This window comes from Diabrotica virgifera, chromosome 6 (genome assembly GCF_917563875.1).
Source record: "Diabrotica virgifera virgifera chromosome 6, PGI_DIABVI_V3a".
Taxonomy (NCBI): domain Eukaryota; kingdom Metazoa; phylum Arthropoda; class Insecta; order Coleoptera; family Chrysomelidae; genus Diabrotica; species Diabrotica virgifera.
Window position 1 is genome coordinate 132,151,137 of NC_065448.1, and position 18,929 is coordinate 132,170,065.

At 35.6% G+C, this 18,929-nt stretch overlaps 1 protein-coding gene across 1 annotated transcript; it reads right to left on the reverse strand.

Moving 5' to 3' along the window:
* Nucleotides 1–10,367: 10,367 nt before the first annotated feature.
* Nucleotides 10,368–17,978, reverse strand: LOC126886028 (uncharacterized). Its single transcript, XM_050652862.1, has 4 exons — nucleotides 17,963–17,978; nucleotides 17,636–17,818; nucleotides 17,302–17,490; nucleotides 10,368–11,097 (listed from the first exon to the last, which is right to left on the reverse strand). Exon 4 carries the CDS (start codon nucleotides 11,092–11,094, stop codon nucleotides 10,687–10,689), a length of 408 nt encoding a protein of 135 aa, XP_050508819.1. The 5' UTR covers nucleotides 11,095–11,097; nucleotides 17,302–17,490; nucleotides 17,636–17,818; nucleotides 17,963–17,978; the 3' UTR covers nucleotides 10,368–10,686.
* Between the last annotated feature and the right edge of the window lie 951 nt (nucleotides 17,979–18,929).

The following is an 18,929-nucleotide window of genomic DNA, read 5'->3' on the forward strand; positions in this document are numbered from 1 at the left end:
AGTTTCATTCAAAAGTTTAAATTGGGCCGGTTTCTATGCATGCAATTTCATGTTCCCACTATTTATCTCCTACTGCGTGCTGCAGATATGAGCATATTAAAATAAATAGGACATGTCGTTGATTGGGAAGAATAGTATGATAAGTCAAAAATCGTTCATTTTTAGTTTATATCAAAAAACTACTCAGAATGAATAGATCTATTATGGAAAAAAGTATTGTAAGTGCAGTTTAAACGACAAGCACTAGAGAGCTCTATGACCAACTATGGCATGTCCCACTTCCACACAACCACTGTGGAGAAGACTCGGGTAACTCAGTTGTCTACAGTTCGTGCTAAGTTTAGGTCATTTTTATTTAATCAAAACTATTATAAGTCAAAAGATTAACACTGCTTGCATCTTATTAGTGAATATTTTTGGAGCAAGAGAATTATATTTCAAAATATCATACTCTTCTTTAACAAGTAAGCATTTATTTTTATTATAATTTTGGTCAGTATGATGATTACAAATAATATGATACTTTTGAATAAAATAAGTACACCTGTGAATATAATTTTGCCCTAAGTATAACGTGATATTTTTAGTTAACATTGTCTTCGACATAATTTAACTCAAATCCAAGAAATTATTTGGTTTTATTATTCTATTCCTTAAAATATTTTTTTTCTTACTAGGTACTTAAACTAGGATTTTCGTTTCTTCTAAAACTCTTTGCAGCACGAGATTTTTCATAGATTTGTTCGATTGCACGTGTTAAATGACTTCATTTTTCAAGAAACAACAAACTGATAAACATTCGAGTGTAAGCCGAAATCAAAACTGTGGGAATTTCATCAATTAAAGATAACATTACTTAATAGGAACAGAGAAAATAAGTACCTAATACAAACCTCTCGCGTAGGTGTAAATTGATAAAAATAGATTAGTAAGTGGTTCAAATTTCCATCCAGTGTACAGAAAAGAGTTAATAAATATGTGCGTTGATTGCACAATTTTTATGGACCTAATAGCTAATATGTATTTTGTTCTAGAAGCAAGAAAGAAGTTCTAGTTACAAGAAACTAATTTTATAAATGAAAGGTCTAAAATTGCTTCTCCCTTAGCTGAAAAACAATACGGACAATATTTTTATATGACTGTTGATTTTGAAAACAAAGGAAACCAAAAAGTCCAACTATCGACGAAAGTGAAAACCATAATATTCATATAGTCAATGATTCTGTCACCAACAAGTTACAATGTACTACTGTGTTATAAATGAAAGTTCTAAAATTGCTTCTCCTTTAGCTGAAAAACAATACGGACAATATTTTCATATGGCTGTTGATTTTGAAAACAAAGAAAACCAAAAAAGTCCAACTATCGACGAAACCACAGGTACTGAAGATGAAATAGGACCAACGTTTACAATCAGTAGGGAGTGTGAAAAGGACAGTAGCAGCTCTTCGTCTTCCATATCAACCAGGTCTTCTAGTATTTCAGTCTTTGATAACACCTCGGGCGACCCAAATTATTCTTCCAGTACGTGTTCATCATCCTCTGATGAGTCTTTAAAGCAAACGACGACTTCCATCAGCACGTGACATTACTCTAAAACAAGCTTACAAGAAGAAAGTGGGAATGAGTGAAAAAAGAAAGCTGGCCTGCTCTCTCTTCTTGAAAAAAAATGTAGCGGTTATGCCACAATACTATAGGGATTTTTACGCTAACTTGTAGAAACTTTCACTTTTTTAATGGGGGCCCAAATTTTTTATTTTTTTATATTGGTATTGTACTATAACTGCCATTTTTTTCATTAATTGTTGTTTAAACTCTAATAAAACATTTAAACTGTTCCGTTTTATTGCCCCTAATAACCTGATATTTGTGAAATAGTACAACATTTTTGGATCTAGGACGTTTCATCGCCGCCGTTTCGATGCCGCCAGTTCGATGCCGATGCCGGCCGATTCATCGCCAGTCAATTAATCGCTATCTGATATATTTCCGAATTTTCGACAGTTACAATTATTAGTTATTTTTAGTATTAATTAGGAATTCTAGGAAATGCGAGATATGACGGCGATGAAATGGACTGGCGATGAACCGGCGGCATCGAAACGTCCCATTCCGAACATTTTTATAGAGAAAAGTATTATAACTCAAAATGGGGATGAAAAATATGAGTTGGGGGTGGTATATGGATTGGATGTAAAACCCATATTGTCAGTTAATACTGTAAGTTTTAATTATTCTGATAAAAAGGATGTGTAATATTGTATTGCTTAAGTAATCCGATCTCGTAACCCATCTCAATCTTTAATTGCCTTTTCTGTAAACCTAATGTTTTTGAAATATCATACTATTCTTCCCAATCAACGATGTGTTAAAACGTATCAAAGGTAAAATTAAATTAGACAAGGGAAATAAATTTCCTGTAGTTGTCTGTATATCTACTGTAAATCAGAATTTTTTTGTAATTAATTTTTTTAATGAAATTTGTTGGCAACTACACACTAATATGAAGAGGATTAATATTTTGTGTCCCAAGATAAAGATAAACAGATAGGTATATGCAGTTAGGTCAACCGACTTCCCATGGGGATAAAAATATTGAGAAATATACTAAAATAGTAGATCAAATTATCTTTGAATATTATTACTTTCCTGAGTTCCATGTCGTATCTAAAAACTTTTATCGACTGAAAGCATGTGAGACAAACTTTGAGATTACTTATTGCCAGGCACGTAGCCAGGAAATGTACTTGGGGGGTCCAAACACAACTCAATTTTTTTGTTAGATTAGACGGTAAGGTATTGAAAGAAATGTTTAGAGTAAATTTTAGATTCATCTTTTTGTTAGCAACTAATAAGAGATTACAAAACTGATTTTTATTTTGATAAAAAACAGTGGCGTAATAAAATTATATTTTGGTCAATATCAACGGTTCAAAACAAGGTAGAGAATAAATTCTTTTCATTAAATTACAGAGAAATTTATCCTCTTTTAAAATATATAAAAATTAATATGTATACCATTACATTTGTTTTTTTTTGAAAAAAACTCAAAAATTTGCTACCATTTCAGTTAACGCCATCTAGCGGCGGCAGCAAACGTCAAAAATTCAAAACCAAATAAGCGTTTTGTAGTGCAAATTATGCTCTTTCATATGAGCCTAAGTTTGCTAAAATCGGTCAAAAGAAACGGAAGAAATTTTGGTTTGTTTAAAAAAACAATTGAACTTCCCCCACCGCTTTATTTTGATAGAGAGAACAAAACGTTTTAGACAAAAAATGTAGGGAAATGGTCTGTAAATATGTCATCGATAAATTTTCATTAGACAAAATTCTATAAAAATCCCATTTTTCTACTTTGTGTTGGTTGTTACGCCCTCTAGCGTACGTTTGACAAACTCGAAAATAATTTCCAGCAATTTCTCTTGGCGACTTTTATCATGAATTTTTTTTAAATCTATACGACCAATATCTTATGAGATATGGCCGCTCGCTACCCTTAACTGATCACCCTGTACATAACTACTATTATAAAATACGTTACTTACCAATTTTCACTGGTTTCATATGAAAAAATTTTGTAATTTTTCTTTGAGAACTCTCTTGTGGTGCAAATCTCTTCATGATAATAAGAATACAAAGTCAAGACTAAATACAGAGTTCACTAAAAAACTCACTCACGAAAACTAAAAGAATTTTAACTTTTAATTACCAACAAACAGTACAATCACAATTGTTTGAAAAACACTTCTTTTATGTAAAAATATTCTTATTTATACAGGGTGTTTGGTAAAGAATGGGCCATAGCTTAACCTCAGGTTCCTGAGATTAAAATAGGCCGATTTAAGCTAACTTATCTTAGTACAAAGTTTATAATAATCGAGATACAGGGTGTCAAATTTAAACTTTTTTTTTTATTTATTATTGAATATTTCCTGACAGGTATCAGATACCAACATGAATTTGGTATGTGGGGGTTTTTTGGGTCGAGAAAAGTAAATTCCCTACCAAAAATGATGTATTGCCCAGAGGGCGCCGCATACGCATTTCAGCACTCATTTATTACGTTTAATTTGTTTTATCCGTCACTCTGTATAATTTTGACATTAAAATTTTTATTCTCCTATTAGTTTTACTTAAAAAAGGTATACTTCTTTTATCTTCCTAAACTCAACCGTTTTCGAGATAAACGCATTTTAAATCTGCGATACACCATCATTTTTAGCATATCATTGTAGTTACACCCGAAAAATAACTTAAAACCATAAAATTATCCAAAAATGTATCGCAAATTTCTTCAAATGGAATTTGCGATGCAATGACATAAATTTGAGAACTGGTACAATTATTATGGTTTTCAGTTATTTTTAGGGTGGAAAACTACAATGATATTATGCTAAAAATGATGTATCGAAGATTTAAAATGAGTTTATCTCGAAAACGCTTGAGTTTAGGGAGATGAAAAAGTATACCTTTTTCAAGTAGAACCAACAGGAGAATAAAAATTTTAATGTCAAAATTATACAGAGTGAGGGATAAAAATTGAACGAAATAAATGAGTGCTGAAAGGCGTATGTGGCGCCCTCTGGGCAATACATCATTTTTGGTAGGGAATTTCGTTTTCTCGATCCAAAAAACCCCCACATACCAAATTTCATGTTGGTATCTCATACCTGTCAGGAAATATTCAATAATAAATAAAAAAAAGTTTAATTTTGACACCCTGTATCTCGGCTATTTTAAACTTTGTACTAAGGTAAGTTAGCTTAAATCGGCCTATTTTAACCTCAGGAACGTGAGGTTAAGCTATGGCCCATTCTTTACCAAACACCCTGTATATGCATAACAAAATATTTTAATTTTTATTTCTAACTCTACTTTACTGTCCTCTTAGACACTCCATATCAATTGAAGAATACGAGACCTTTTTTCAAGAACTAGGACCCCGATTTATAGCAGCTGGAGACTGGAACGCCAAACACACCGTATGGGGATGGAGGCTTATAACACCAAATGGTAGCAATTTATTGGCGTGCTCGCAGAAAAATAATTTAAACTTCCTTTCGACAGGTCAGCCAACGTATTGGCCGACCGATCAAAACAGTATTCCTGACCTGCTAGACTTTTGCCGTTATCAAAGGTATCTCAAATATACATTACAAAATAGAACCCAGTCTTGATTTAAGTTCAGATCACACCGCAATAATCATAACACTAATTACAACTGTAATTTGGAAGGAACCTGTGGCAAAACTCTGTAATAAAAGAACCAACTGGGAACAATTTCAAGCTATTATTAACACAAATATAAACTTAAAACATCGAATTAAAGAACCCCATGAAATCGAAAAAGCAGTGTAACATTTAACAGAAGTAATACAAGATGCTGCATGGAAGTCAACTCCAGATGATAAAAAAATTACCACCCATGATCATAACATTCCTTTACAAATTAAGGAAATTTTAAATGAAAAAAGAAGAGCTAGAGGCAAATGGCAGCGGTCAAGGAATCCCCGGGATAAAACACAATTAAATCGGTTAACACATCAACTGCGTACAGCTTTAATCCAGGCCCGTAATGAGACTTTTAAATATTACATCTCCAACCTAACACCTAATGACCATTCATTATGGCAAGCGACCGAAAAATTCAAGAGACCAATAACATCTATTCCACCAATTAGAAAATCGGATATAAGCTGGGCAAAAACTGATGAAGAAAAATCAAACATATTAGCACAACATCTCGCCCAGGTATTTAGTCTACATACAGAAGTCAATGCTGAAGATGAAGTATACACATTTCTCGACGCTCCTTGTCAATTATCACTACCACTGAAACCATGTACACCAACAGAGATCTGGAAGGCGATAAATAAAATAAACCCGCATAAGGCTCCAGGTTATGACTTAATTAATGGTGATGTACTAAAGCATTTACCTAGAAAAGCGATAGTCCTGCTAACTATTGTATATAACAGCATGATAAAACTGTGTCACTTTCTTATTCAATGGAAATACGCACAAATAATTATGATTGCGAAACCGGGCACACCGTCTACAGAACCCTCCTCCTATCGTCCTATAAGCCTTCTACCAATAATGTCAAAAATTTTCGAAAGACTTCTTTTAGTCCGAATTCTCGAAAGAATAAACATAAATAACATAATACCTGACCATCAATTTGGCTTTCGACAGAACTACTCAACAATACAGCAGTGCCAAAGGATTGTAAATTATATAAAAGAAACTTTAGAGGGAAAGAAAATGTGTGCGGCAGTATTCCTTGATGTGGAAAAACATTTGATAAGGTGTGGCATAAAGGCCTGTTGTATAAAGTGAAAAAGAATATGCCTAATGAAATATACCTGGTATTAAAATCATATCTGAACGAGCGATTTTTCCAAATCAAAGTAAATACCTCACTTTCCAAATATCATCCTATACAATCCGGAGTACCTCAAGGTAGTGTCCTCGGTCCCTTCCTTTATCTCCTTTACACTGCTGATATACCTGCTGATGATGACATTACTATGGCCACATTTGCCGACGATACAGGAATCCTTACATCAGACGATAACCCAGATAGAGCTTCTAACAAACTGCAAAACTATTTAAGTTCACTTCAAACATGGTTAACAAAATGGAAGATTAAAGTAAACGGTGAAAAGTCTTCACAAGAACCATACCAAAACCAAGAAAGCTCAACTAAATTTAAAAGTCAAACAAATGTATTGGCTGCTAGGTAAAAGGTCCCAGTTATCATTAGAAAACAAAGTATTATTATACAAAATTATACTAAAGCCGATATGGAGTTATGGTACAGAGTTATGGGGCTGCAGCAAACCGAGCAACACTAAAATACTGCAAACTTTTCAATCAAAGACGCTGCGCATGATGGCGAATGTACCATGATACGTCTCCAACATAACTATCCATAATGACCTTGGGATACCATTCATCGAAGATGTTATTAGACTACAGGAAACCAAAGCCCAAGAAAGAAATTTCGCCCATGAACGTCAAACTATTCAACAACTCCACCAGCCGCCACTGGTGGGAAGAAGACTGAAAAGGACATGGCCAAAGGACCTAACTGATTAGGTGTATTGGAGAACCATCGATGGATGGTGCCCAAAGCATGCCAGGATTCAAGACTTTGCTACTATTTGCTAAATACTCTGTGTTTTAATTGGAGTAGATTGTAAATTTGCACTTAATAAAATGAAAAAAAAAAAAAATTTCTAACTCAAAAATACAAGTGCGGTCAATGTTTACCCTCGCCTCGACTGTTTATCTTTGAATGAACTGAAATCTGAAATACGGAAAAGAAAATCACATGCAAACAATATTTCATCTTCTGTGAAACAAATATTTTCAAAAAATGAAATGCATAGCCACTAGCCACTGTTATCTAAACGGATCGAATTACAGCTTATGCATATTAAAACATATGGCAGGGTTCGATACTTAAAGTCAAGTGGATGCACAGTCAAAGAAATATTTCTTAGTCGAAGTTTTGTTACAATATGCTGATGATTTTAAAAATTAATATACCGTACACTTTATATTATGATATAAAGGTATAATCTTTCCTAGTAAAAAATAATAATAATTTCGTTCACTTTTTCAAGATAATAATAATAACTTGGAAAAAAAATTACTGTCTTGATACCACAGCCAAGACAGTTTGGGGGGGGGGGGTCCGGACCCCCCACAGACAGTTTCAGATATTTCCACGCGCGGATAGAATTAATTGAATACAGAAACTTTAATGATATGCAAGTAACATTGTATGTATTTATTGCACCAGCGAATGTATTTGATTTTTGTTTATTTTAGCATTTTTTTCATAGCACCTCTTCAGCCTTTAGCTCTTTAGTTAATTCTAATATTGAGCTTTCTTTCTTTTAATAATGTATTAACTTTGATGTTTTAAAGCAGTCATTGTCTGTATTTTCATTAGGTTTGTATAAAAATGCAGGTGTATCATTTTTCTACTTCTAAAGTTATTTTTTTTTGTAGACAAACGGCCAGCAGAACACAACAGGGCTTCCAAAAATATAAAAACAGATTCTACATACGCACTTCACTTTCTAGACCATAATCATTCTTTTAATGAACAGTTTTAAATTCTTTATATTCAAAACAAAGGCCTTAAGCTGTCTTTGTTAGAATCTATGGAAATTAATAAATTGAAAAATAAAGATATAATTCTTAATGACCAACTCGAGACAAACAGCTCCCCTCTCCTCAACCTCTTCAGTTAAAGACTTTAAAATGCAAACACATAGTAAACTGAATCACTTGAGAAAGGCACTCTAGCAGAGTATGGGCCACTTCAGCGTGGGAAAATTTTGACAGCGTGGGAAATTTTTTATCTGCCACGCCCAAGCCACGCCCACGCCACGCCCACCACAAAGCCACGCCCACCACAAAGCCACGCCCACCGCAAGCCACGCCCACCGCAAGCCACGCCCGTCGACCAAAGCCACGCCCGCCGGGCCAATGAGCAATTAGCCCCGCCCACCGACCAATGAGAAGGAAGCCTCGCCCACCCCCAGCAGCGCCCATGGACCAATGAGACCAAAGTCCATCCCAGCGCCCAATGAGAACGTAGCCCCAACCACCGACCAATGATCAGGCACCGACCAATGAGAACGAAGCCTCGCCCACCCACAGCAGCGGCCATGGACCAATGAGACCAAAGTCCATCCCAGCGCCCAACGAGAACTTAGCTCCAACCACCGACCAATGATCAGGCACCGACCAATGAGAACGAAGCCTCGCCCACCCACAGCAGCGGCCATGGACCAATGAGACCAAAGTCCATCCCAGCGCCCAACGAGAACTTAGCCCCAACCACCGACCAATGAGAAATAACACGGATGTAGTCAGAAAGCCAAATAAAGTGTCCGCTTATCCATGTAGCACCTATCTGCTATCTGCGCTGTTATTGGTTCGTTTATTACATGTAAGACATTAGCAAAAGAGCAGCAATCACAAAGACATTAGCAAAAGAGCATTATAGCCTATGCCCAAGCCGTCTAGAAGAACGTATACCATTTTTTTACAGTACGACCATCAAACATCCTCGATCTCCCTCCAATCATACATTCCTACAATGAACATATACCATTCTTACGCTGTGGCCAAACCTGCAAACATCTCACGTACAAGTCTTTTCAGAAAAATGCGTATTATTTTTATGTAATTGACTGAATAGTTGCATACAATATTTTATCTACGGCAAGCCGGGTAATATGAATTATAAATATGTTGAGGCTTTTGTGCGGGTGGAAGGGAATGGTTGTACGATAAGAGTCGTGTATATAGTGTTGTGGTTACGGTGATAAGACATGAAAGGACTAATGATAAAAAATATCCATTATTATATGAAAAGCATCATGAGTAAGTTGACACTGTATTTGAAAAAATAAAAGTACATAACAAAAATATGTTTTGCAGATCGACGCCAATTAAAAATTGCAAGGTGTGCAAAGGATCGTCGAATGAAGCAACGAAGGGAAAGGGTAATAGAAAATAGTCAATATTCAAACAAGAGTCTAAAAAATATGTTACAGGTTATATGGTTCTACGTAGACGCCCTCCCGGAAGGTAGCCATTGGCTAATAGATTTGGCGGGCCTTCGAATAGCCTATTGCGAAGGCCGCCTAGGTATTCTGGTATTCTGCGCTCCTTTATAAACGGTATTTGATAACAGAGGTCGATGTTTGTTATAATCGGCTTCTAACAAATGTACTGTTTTAGAGCAAAACCCTAGATAGGGGGACAAAATCCACAAAAATAAAACTAAATAGAGTGTAAAAGTATATTACTGTATAAAAAAATAACAACTGATATTAAGTAGTTGTTATAATGTGTATATCAAAAGTGGTGCTATGTAAACCAACAGATTGATCAGAAGTAATGATACAAGGAATAAGGAGAATTATTCGTTAAGAGGAAATACTGAGGACGCTGTATGCATACAAACAACGTTCGTAGGGTACAAATATTTTTATTTCGTTACATGTAATACAAAAACAAGCGACGGGTTTATTCGTACCCTGAAGATAGTTGTTACAGGTACTGCAAAATACAATATTACATGTTTCATTACAGTGTAGTTGCAACTCGAGTAATATGCGTGCTTCTAACTCACTAGCCATTTTTAATATTTCGAGATCATCCAGCAACACTTCGTAGTCTTCAATACAATACTCACTACACATAGCTGTGTTCTAAAATAAGTGTGAGAAATGTTTAAGTAACAGCACAAAACGTTCAAGAGCATAATGGATAAAATAAGAAGGTCGTAAATATCATAGTGAGAGAGAGAGGTGTGTAGGCAATTAAAAAAACAAAAGAATGAGGAAAAAAGTATATTCTTATAACACAGCAACTTAACATGAAAAACCCTAAAAAACTAGAAAATAAAACCTAACACCTAAAAACTACAAAGACAAAAATAAAAAGCCAAACTATAGACTAACTTTTAACACAAAACTAACCTAACTTTAACAACAAAACTTAACACAAAAACCAGCCTAACTTTAACAACAAAACTTAACACAAAAACTAACCTAACACGAAAAAACCTAAAAACTAGAGAATAAGGGTAAAACTAAAACAGCAAAACAAGAAAAATAACTTAGCCTAACTGTTACCCACACATAAACAAGAGCATCATTTAAAAAACAATAGTCGGTGACGCTCACGTTCCGCCTGTCGAAATTTTGTTTTTTGCGTTTTCGACATTTTCGGTGGTTGCTCCCTAATAATATTTTTAAATGATGCTGCTGTTTTAATATGAGATAATGGAGACTCATATACTTCATTGTCCCAACACTCGTCTACTGAGACACTCAACTGTTGGTGTACAAACATGTTGTCAGTGTCTGTAGACGAGGGTTGGGTCGGCGACGAGTGGTCTGAATCAACCCCACAGCTCGTCAGGTGTAGATACATGTATCGTCGTTTGATGTATGGCAGGGGTGATTCATACCACTCGTCATCCCAACATTCGTCTCCAGACACAGACGACTGGTTTGTACAACAACAATCCACACACACACGAGCAGGCCTTCCGGTCATTATCTACAAGAACAAAAAAAAAACGATAAATAAATAGGCTAGGTGATAAAAGCAGAATATTATTGGAACGTTTCTCGACAAATTTAAGATACGGTTACGACCATTGCCTCTAGGTAATTTCAGTACTTGTAAGTAGCAAACGTAGTATTAGTAGACGTGTTTGTGGAAAGTGGTTGATTAAAGTGAGGGTTACTAGCAATAATTCTAATTTTATCACCTCTTACATAGTTTGATTTTAGTTTTACAGCTTCTAAACAACTATTTAAAGTATTGATCAAGTCCTCTGTGCCATTGTGTGCGGTTTTTGTAGTGAATGAGTAAGTATGTAAATACGCATCATACATTCTTACATGTCGATGATTCAAAAGCGTTATATAGTACAGGCCATGTTACTAGAAAAACAATAGGTTCTTGTATTGATTTTCTAATAGATTCGACTTAAAAATGTTTTAATAAAAAAAAGAAAATATCTGATTGGTGTGGGGGTGTGGGTTCTGGTTGTTATGACAATATACAGCACAGGTGTCAATATCTGAAAGCAACCACGCCAACGTTCGTATAACATTAAATATAAAGTCTTGTTGTGAAAGCAATAGGTGCTCTACATATACAACAAGTCTCTTGAACTAAAGCAGAACAGTCTAAGCACTTCGCCGCATGGCCACAGGGCAACGACACTGTATTAATTTCGTTATTGAAGCAAATTTTACAAATAAGACGTCCATTTTGAATATCCTCGTTATTCACAGCAATGTCTTCTTTTACAGTAACATCTATGATTAAACAAATATCTGTTTTTATCACACGACTATCCGAGCCTACATATGCTTGTATATAACCAAACTCTGCAGCTCTTTTAATATTGGCAAGTCGTAGAGGTTTAGATGGTCCGGGATGCTGTAGGAATGTATCTAATCTAGCACTGTATGTAGTGATATCCTTATTAGTTATATAACGTAGCCCTTCTTCTTTTGTGTAGTAAAAACCACAGGATGCAAGCTTTTTAGCTGTTTTGTAACGGGGGGGAAACGTTTTTAGGCGTTCATCGACTGCTAGTAGTTTTTGTGCTTTTTTATAGGCAACCAGAAACAGGCAACACTCTTTATGTTTATATAAAGGTATGTCACCCACAGACCAATTATTGACAACTACCCCGCAGATAGCACACAAGACTTTATCATTTTTACCAGTATAATAAAAACCAGCAACAGCTAGTACTATTGGTTTTATAGGATGGGTTGGTATCCACTCATCAAAAGACTTCAAACGCTGGATGATTAAAGGATATTCCAGATATGAAGGGGTCATTTTTACTAAAATTAAAAAAACCTTCTTACAAAAAACAGCCCAGAAGAGAGCACAGGAAACAAAAACACAACGAACCTTTATCAGTGTCTGTATTGTTAGGTTGAATTTGTGAGAGATATGCTTCTAAATGCTAAAAACCTTTTGACTGCTTTTTCGAAACACACACAACATATTACCAATATCTGACGTGCCATTTGACGTAGGACGTGAGGACGTGACCTGATTGACGTGACATTTGACGTAGGACGTGCCGTTTGACTCGAAAAGACGTGACATAAGTGAGAGAGTCAAAGAAGAAGAAGAAGATGACGTGGAAGTAGAAGAAGAAGAAAGATGACGTGGAGGTAGAAGAAGAAGAACGAAGAAGAAGAAGAAGTGCGAGAGTCACAGAAGAAGAAGTGAGAGAGTCAAAGAAAAAGAAGAACACAGGTCTTACATGGCACCGAAAATTTGCAAGATTATTTGTACAGGGTTGACTTACACATACTTTATATTTGCCACAAGTTCTGCACAATAACACTTTCGTATGGTGGAGCATTTTCATGGCAGACCGACACATCTGAAACAACAAAGGCCTATAGTTTTTAACAAAACTCAGAAACTGTGATATATGCGAAACCCCTTAGAGAAGAGAGATAGAGAGATAGAGAGATAGAAAGATAGAGAGATAGAGAGATAGAGATATAGAAAGATAGAGAGAGAGAGAGAGAGAGAGAGAGAGAGAGAGAGAGATAGTTGTGTATGCTAAAGCATTGGAGGTTTTTTAGCTGACGTTGTGGAACGTTTATTACCCCGTGCTGTGTATTTTTTAAAATGATTCAAACCTTCATCGCCCGTTCGACAAAAATGGCACCGAAAATTTGCAAGATTATACGTACAGGGTTGTCCCATACATATTTTATATGTTCTACAATTTGCGCATAACAGCTGTTTCATAGTGTGTAGAACCGTCTCGGTTGCACGAACCATCTGAAACAACAAAAGCTTATAGTTTTTAGCAAAACTCAGAAACTGTGATATATGGGACCCCCCCCCCTTAGAGAAGAGAGATGAAAGAAAGGAGAAGAATTGACACTATCTTCACGTTGCGTACAAGAAGAAATGACTGATGACCGTTGCCGTTTAATGACAAGAAGAGTTGACAGACGAAAAGAAGAATTGATAACGAAAAGAAGAGTCATATAACACTGATCCTACAGCATTGCTATATATTCTATGGGCTTTCTACATAGACAACATGTGGTTCTGGGTAAGTGAGAACATTCTCGACAAAATGTAGCGTGTCGACATGGCAGATTAACCGTGTTAATTTCCTTAAGTAAACAGATTTTACAAATAAGACGCTGATCTATCATCTTGTTTGCAGCGTTTGTTTGTACTCCACTTGTGTCTGCTACAACATTTGTTTCATGGTCCTCGTTCATGTATACATCAACTATTACACAGTATTTGCTACTTATCGTTCGAAAAAGAGGCCCTGTGTATATAATGCCTTTCTCGGCAGATCTGATATCGATTTGAACACGCAGAGGTGAACGTTCGCCTGGTTTGTTCTTAAAAGTGTCTATTCTAACACTATTTAAAGAAATATCCTTATTCGTTAAAAAGTATACTTCCTTATCTTCATAAAAATAACCAAACTCGGCGTGCTGTTCAACTAAGGTACACCGATACGGAAAAGTGTCTAACCGTGTTTGAACATCCCTTAATCTTTGAGCTTGCTTATATGCAGCAAGAAAACAACAATCGTCTTTATGTTTATCTAAAGGTATGTCACCTACCCGCCAATTATTAACAACTACATCACAAGCAGCACACAAGACTTTATCGTTTACCCCCGTATAAGAATAGCCACATACAGCTAGTACTATTGGTTTTATAGGGTGGGTTGGTAACCACTCATCAAAAGACTTCAAACGTTGGATGAGTACTGGATATAACAGATGTTTTGTGACCATTTTTCTAAAATAACGAAAAACACTAGGTAATACAATAAGGCTGTAGCGTTAATACAAATATATGTATTTCTACTTTTACATAGCTTGATCTCGTTTTTTAGCCGTGACCTTGCACTTGCTTACTGATACTAAAGACAGGTTAATGTTTACATACATGATTCAATCTCCCTTTAACAGTCTTATATGTTTTTTTGCATCTAGGACATGTGAGGTGTTGTTTGAGATGCTGCTCCACTTTGACAAAGGGTTTACCACAGAATAAGCACACCTTCACATAAACAACTTTTTGCAGTGTGCATAGCTGCTCCATCTATAAAAGGGATACGCCGTATAATATATTGATAAGCTTTTGTAACATTATAGGTTTTTTATTTGTATTCTATACTACGTCTAAAGTGTTTGTGCAAAAATGGGTAAGAAAACACGAAAACCGCAATAAATAAACAATGTTTTAAATATGTTTTTTTTTTGTAGAACACATTGAGAAAGAAGCGTTAGCTCGCGCTAGGAGCTGGTTGTCTCCCTGGGAACAGGTAAGAAACACTTAACTATATATAATGATTTAGCGAGGTAGCATGAAACCTTCGGGATGGAAATAAACCTAAAGAAAACTAAATACCTATCACCGGTAAATACAGAAATCCTGCAACTGGAATTTCGACGAAGGGTTGGAAAAACAAATAAGGGTTGGAAAAACAAATATGGAGATTCATAAGAACCCAACGGAAAGAAATGGCAGAATTGAAGGAATACAATAACATACCAGCAAACGAATGGGAAAGATACTTGACGGAACTGTTCAAAGGAAAGGAAAATAATAATCAAAATAATAACCTACCTGAATTAAGACACGAAATAGAAATCAGTTTTCAGGAAGTAGAGATAGCCATAAATTCGCTCAAAAAAAGAAAGTCACCAGGACCAGACGGAATAACCAACGAGCTTCTAAAATACGGAGGAGAAAGTATAACCCTAGAGATGACAAAACTTATACAAAAACTAATATTGCACTGCAAGATACCAGACACATGGAGAAACAGCATAATGATACCAATGTTCAAGAAAGGAGACAAAGAAGACCCCAATAATTATAGAGGTATAAATCTACTGAACACCGCACTTAAGTTAACCACAAAAGTCCTAACCAACAAAATCAATAAACTAACAACTTTAGCAGATGAACAACAAGGATTCAGATCCGGAAGATCCTGTGTAGACGTCGTATTTGTACTGAGACAAATCACAGAAAAGGCCATTGAGTACAATAAACCAGCATATCTATGTTTTATAGACCTCACAAAGGCTTTCGATCGCATTCAAGTCGAAGACGTCTTACATTTACTGTATAGAAGAAACATACCAATCAATATTATACAAACCATCGAAAACATCTATTTTCATAATCGTATACAGGCAAAGGTAAATGGAAAACTAACGCAGTTTATACCAGTGTAAAGCGGTGTCAGACAAGGTGACTCATTAAGCCCACTACTCTTTAATATAATAATGGACGAAATAATAGAAGCAGTACGTAAAGGTCATGGTTACAGAATGGGGAATAAAGAAATCCAAATATTATGTTATGCAGACGACGTCGCAATAATCGCAGAGACAGAAGACGATCTCCAAAGATTAACACACATCTTCAATACAACAGCAAAGAAATACAACATGATAATATCAGCAGAAAAAACGAAATGTATGACAACATCTAAATACCCACTAGGATGTAAAATCGAAATTGATGGGAAAATAATACAGCAGGAACCAAGGTTTAGATATCTGGGAATAGATATAACCAGTTACGGAGATGTTGAAGAGGAAGTACGACAACAAAGCTTAAAAGCAAGCAAAGCGGCGGGATCTCTTAATGACACAATCTGGAAGAACAAACACCTAAGACAAGACACAAAAGTAAGAATCTATAAAGCAGCAATTAGACCTATATTGACATACACGGCGGAGACAAGACCTGAAACATCTAAAACGAGGCGACTACTAGAAACAACAGAGATGAAAATACTCCGACAAATATCAGGGAAAAGTCTGTTCGATAGGGAGAGAAGCGAAAACATAAGAAGATCATGCAATGTAGAAGACATCAATGGATGGGTGACAATACGGAAACAGGAGTGGAACGAACACATTAGTAGAATGGCAGAGGATAGGATAGTACGAATAGCAAGAGATAAGTCACCAAATGGTCGAAGAAGTATTGGCAGACCAAGAAAAAGATGGTGCGATAACTTAAACAATTTAGGAGGCTAATATTGAAGAAGAAACAGGCTTTAAAGCCTACATACAAGAAGAAGAAGAAGGTTGGAATGACAGATGGACAACGACGTTCTTGGAATGGAGACCCGTGAAGAGAACGCTGACACTTTAAGAAAACCTACATAAACACATATGAGCGGCGCAGGATAGAGGGGGTGGAAACGAGGTGAGGTGTTCTATGTTCAGCAGTGGACTTTTGAGGCTGGATGATGATGATGATGATTATTGTACGGATATTACACCTTGAAGCTTTTGAGTTATTTGTTATATAGAAGATGGTTCTTTCCCACCACCGACAGGCTACGGAACCTCCGAAGAAGAAGAAGACGAACGAAAAATGTCTGGATGTTTTTTTTTAATAAAATGGCAAAGAAAACATATCTAAGATAATACACAGAGCATGAGATTTTTTATAAACAGTTAACGCCTAGACTTTTGGTTAAGAGAGTGTTTTGACGTATTTTTTTTTATTGTAGACGCTACCTATTGTTGTTCAGCACGGCTTCGGGGGTTGTACAAAGCCCAGACACTCAACAGCTTTAGGAACAGTTAAGGGAGTAAATGTATATCTTTATATAGATCGGGATAAAAATGTTGTACATATGTTGCTGTTACGTTAATATTTTAATAAAAATAGTTTTAAAAAAACATACTCTTGAGCACTTACTTTATCTGTCGTTTGTTTCCTTTTTGAAGATAATGTGGGTTTTGTTTGGTTGTGTGCTGCAGTACACGGCTGCTGGACTAAGAGAGAAACTAGGAATGGAGATGGCCACCTGGTTTGTTTTTGCCTGGGTCTTCTGATGTTTTCACGATAACTAGGTGCGATGCAGTTTTGCCGTGCGTAGGACAGTATCTGTAATACCACATGTGTTAGCCTGCTAATTCATAATTCTACACCCTATTAGCATGTTTATTTTTTATGGACAGTTGAATATATGGGTAGCAATAATAAATACATGGTACAATACGCAATAATAATAATAAACGAGAGTACTTACCAAATAGTCACTAGAACTTGTGTTTTGCAGCCTTTCACTCAAGTGGATGACAGCTTTTGAGCCACAGGGTAAGAAGTTGCTGGGTTGTTTTTTGTTCCAGATCCTTCTGGCTTTTTCACGAGAACTAGGCAAGAGAGAGAGAGAGAGTTGCAGGTACTTGCGTCGTGTTCTATAGGGCTGTATCTGTAATAATGCCTTGTTTTAGTCTACTACTTCATACGTCTACACACTATTAGCATGGTTATTTTTATGGACAAATTGAATATACGGGTAACAATAACAAATACATGGTACAATTCACAATAATTAAAAAATGAGAGTACTTACCAAATAGTCACTTCGACACTAGAACTTGTGATGTGAAGCATTTCATACAAGAACACCCTTTTTATACAGGTTTTCAGGGTCTTTTTGGGTTGTTTGTCGTAAACATATTTTTGTTTTGTCAAAGGACCTATTGGTCAATATTGATTTTTGCTAGTCAATATTAATAAGAATATCAGGGGCCATATGCAAAACATATTTGTGTTTGTCAAAACCATCGAGTCGATGATTGATTTTATCAGTCACAAACATATTATTCGGTCTATTGGGAAACCTATTGCTCAGCAATTACTTACCTTTTTTTTTTGCTACTATTTTTGAGGGGTAAATCTAGAGGGGCTTTTTATTGTAAAAAAATATTCATATACATTCCTAGATATTTTTATCCAATATTTTTTAATCAAAATTAAGTACAATATTTTTCAAGCTTATTATTCACGATTCTTGCTTTTAGTGGTTTTGCTGAAAACCGCTACTGCTGATAACAACCGTGTGCCCGACAGTTTTTGTATTTTCTCGCCGAGAACTTTCGTTGAATGGTTATTTGTGTTTCGTTGTTTCGTTGTTTATCACTTGTTTGTCTTATGTGGCCTGTTTTTCTGTACCGATTTTTACAAAAACATTTTTCTATCTTACATTCGCACCGGCGTCTTCGTAGAGTGTAGAGTTAGCCGTCCACACATTCCGTGCCGCATATGTAGTGTATAATGTTTTTCGACACCTGTTTTTACAATTACCAGTAAATGCTTAACACATATCGGTAGTTTGTTCGTTTTTACTCCGTTCACTGCCAATATGTTTTTTGTTGTTACTTGTTTTTATCATCAAACGTTTTTTGCTGCATTCTGCTTTTTTAAGGTATGTTTTTAGTTATATTTACGTATATATTTTTTTTTTTTTTTTTTTTATGGTTATTTTATTCTATGGTTATCACATTGGTGTGTCATTTGTTTTTTTTTTTGCCCACATT

Bases quoted from the DNA above. Each gene is read 5' to 3' on its own strand.
- LOC126886028 (XM_050652862.1), bottom strand. From the start codon at position 11,094: ATGACCGGAAGGCCTGCTCGTGTGTGTGTGGATTGTTGTTGTACAAAC.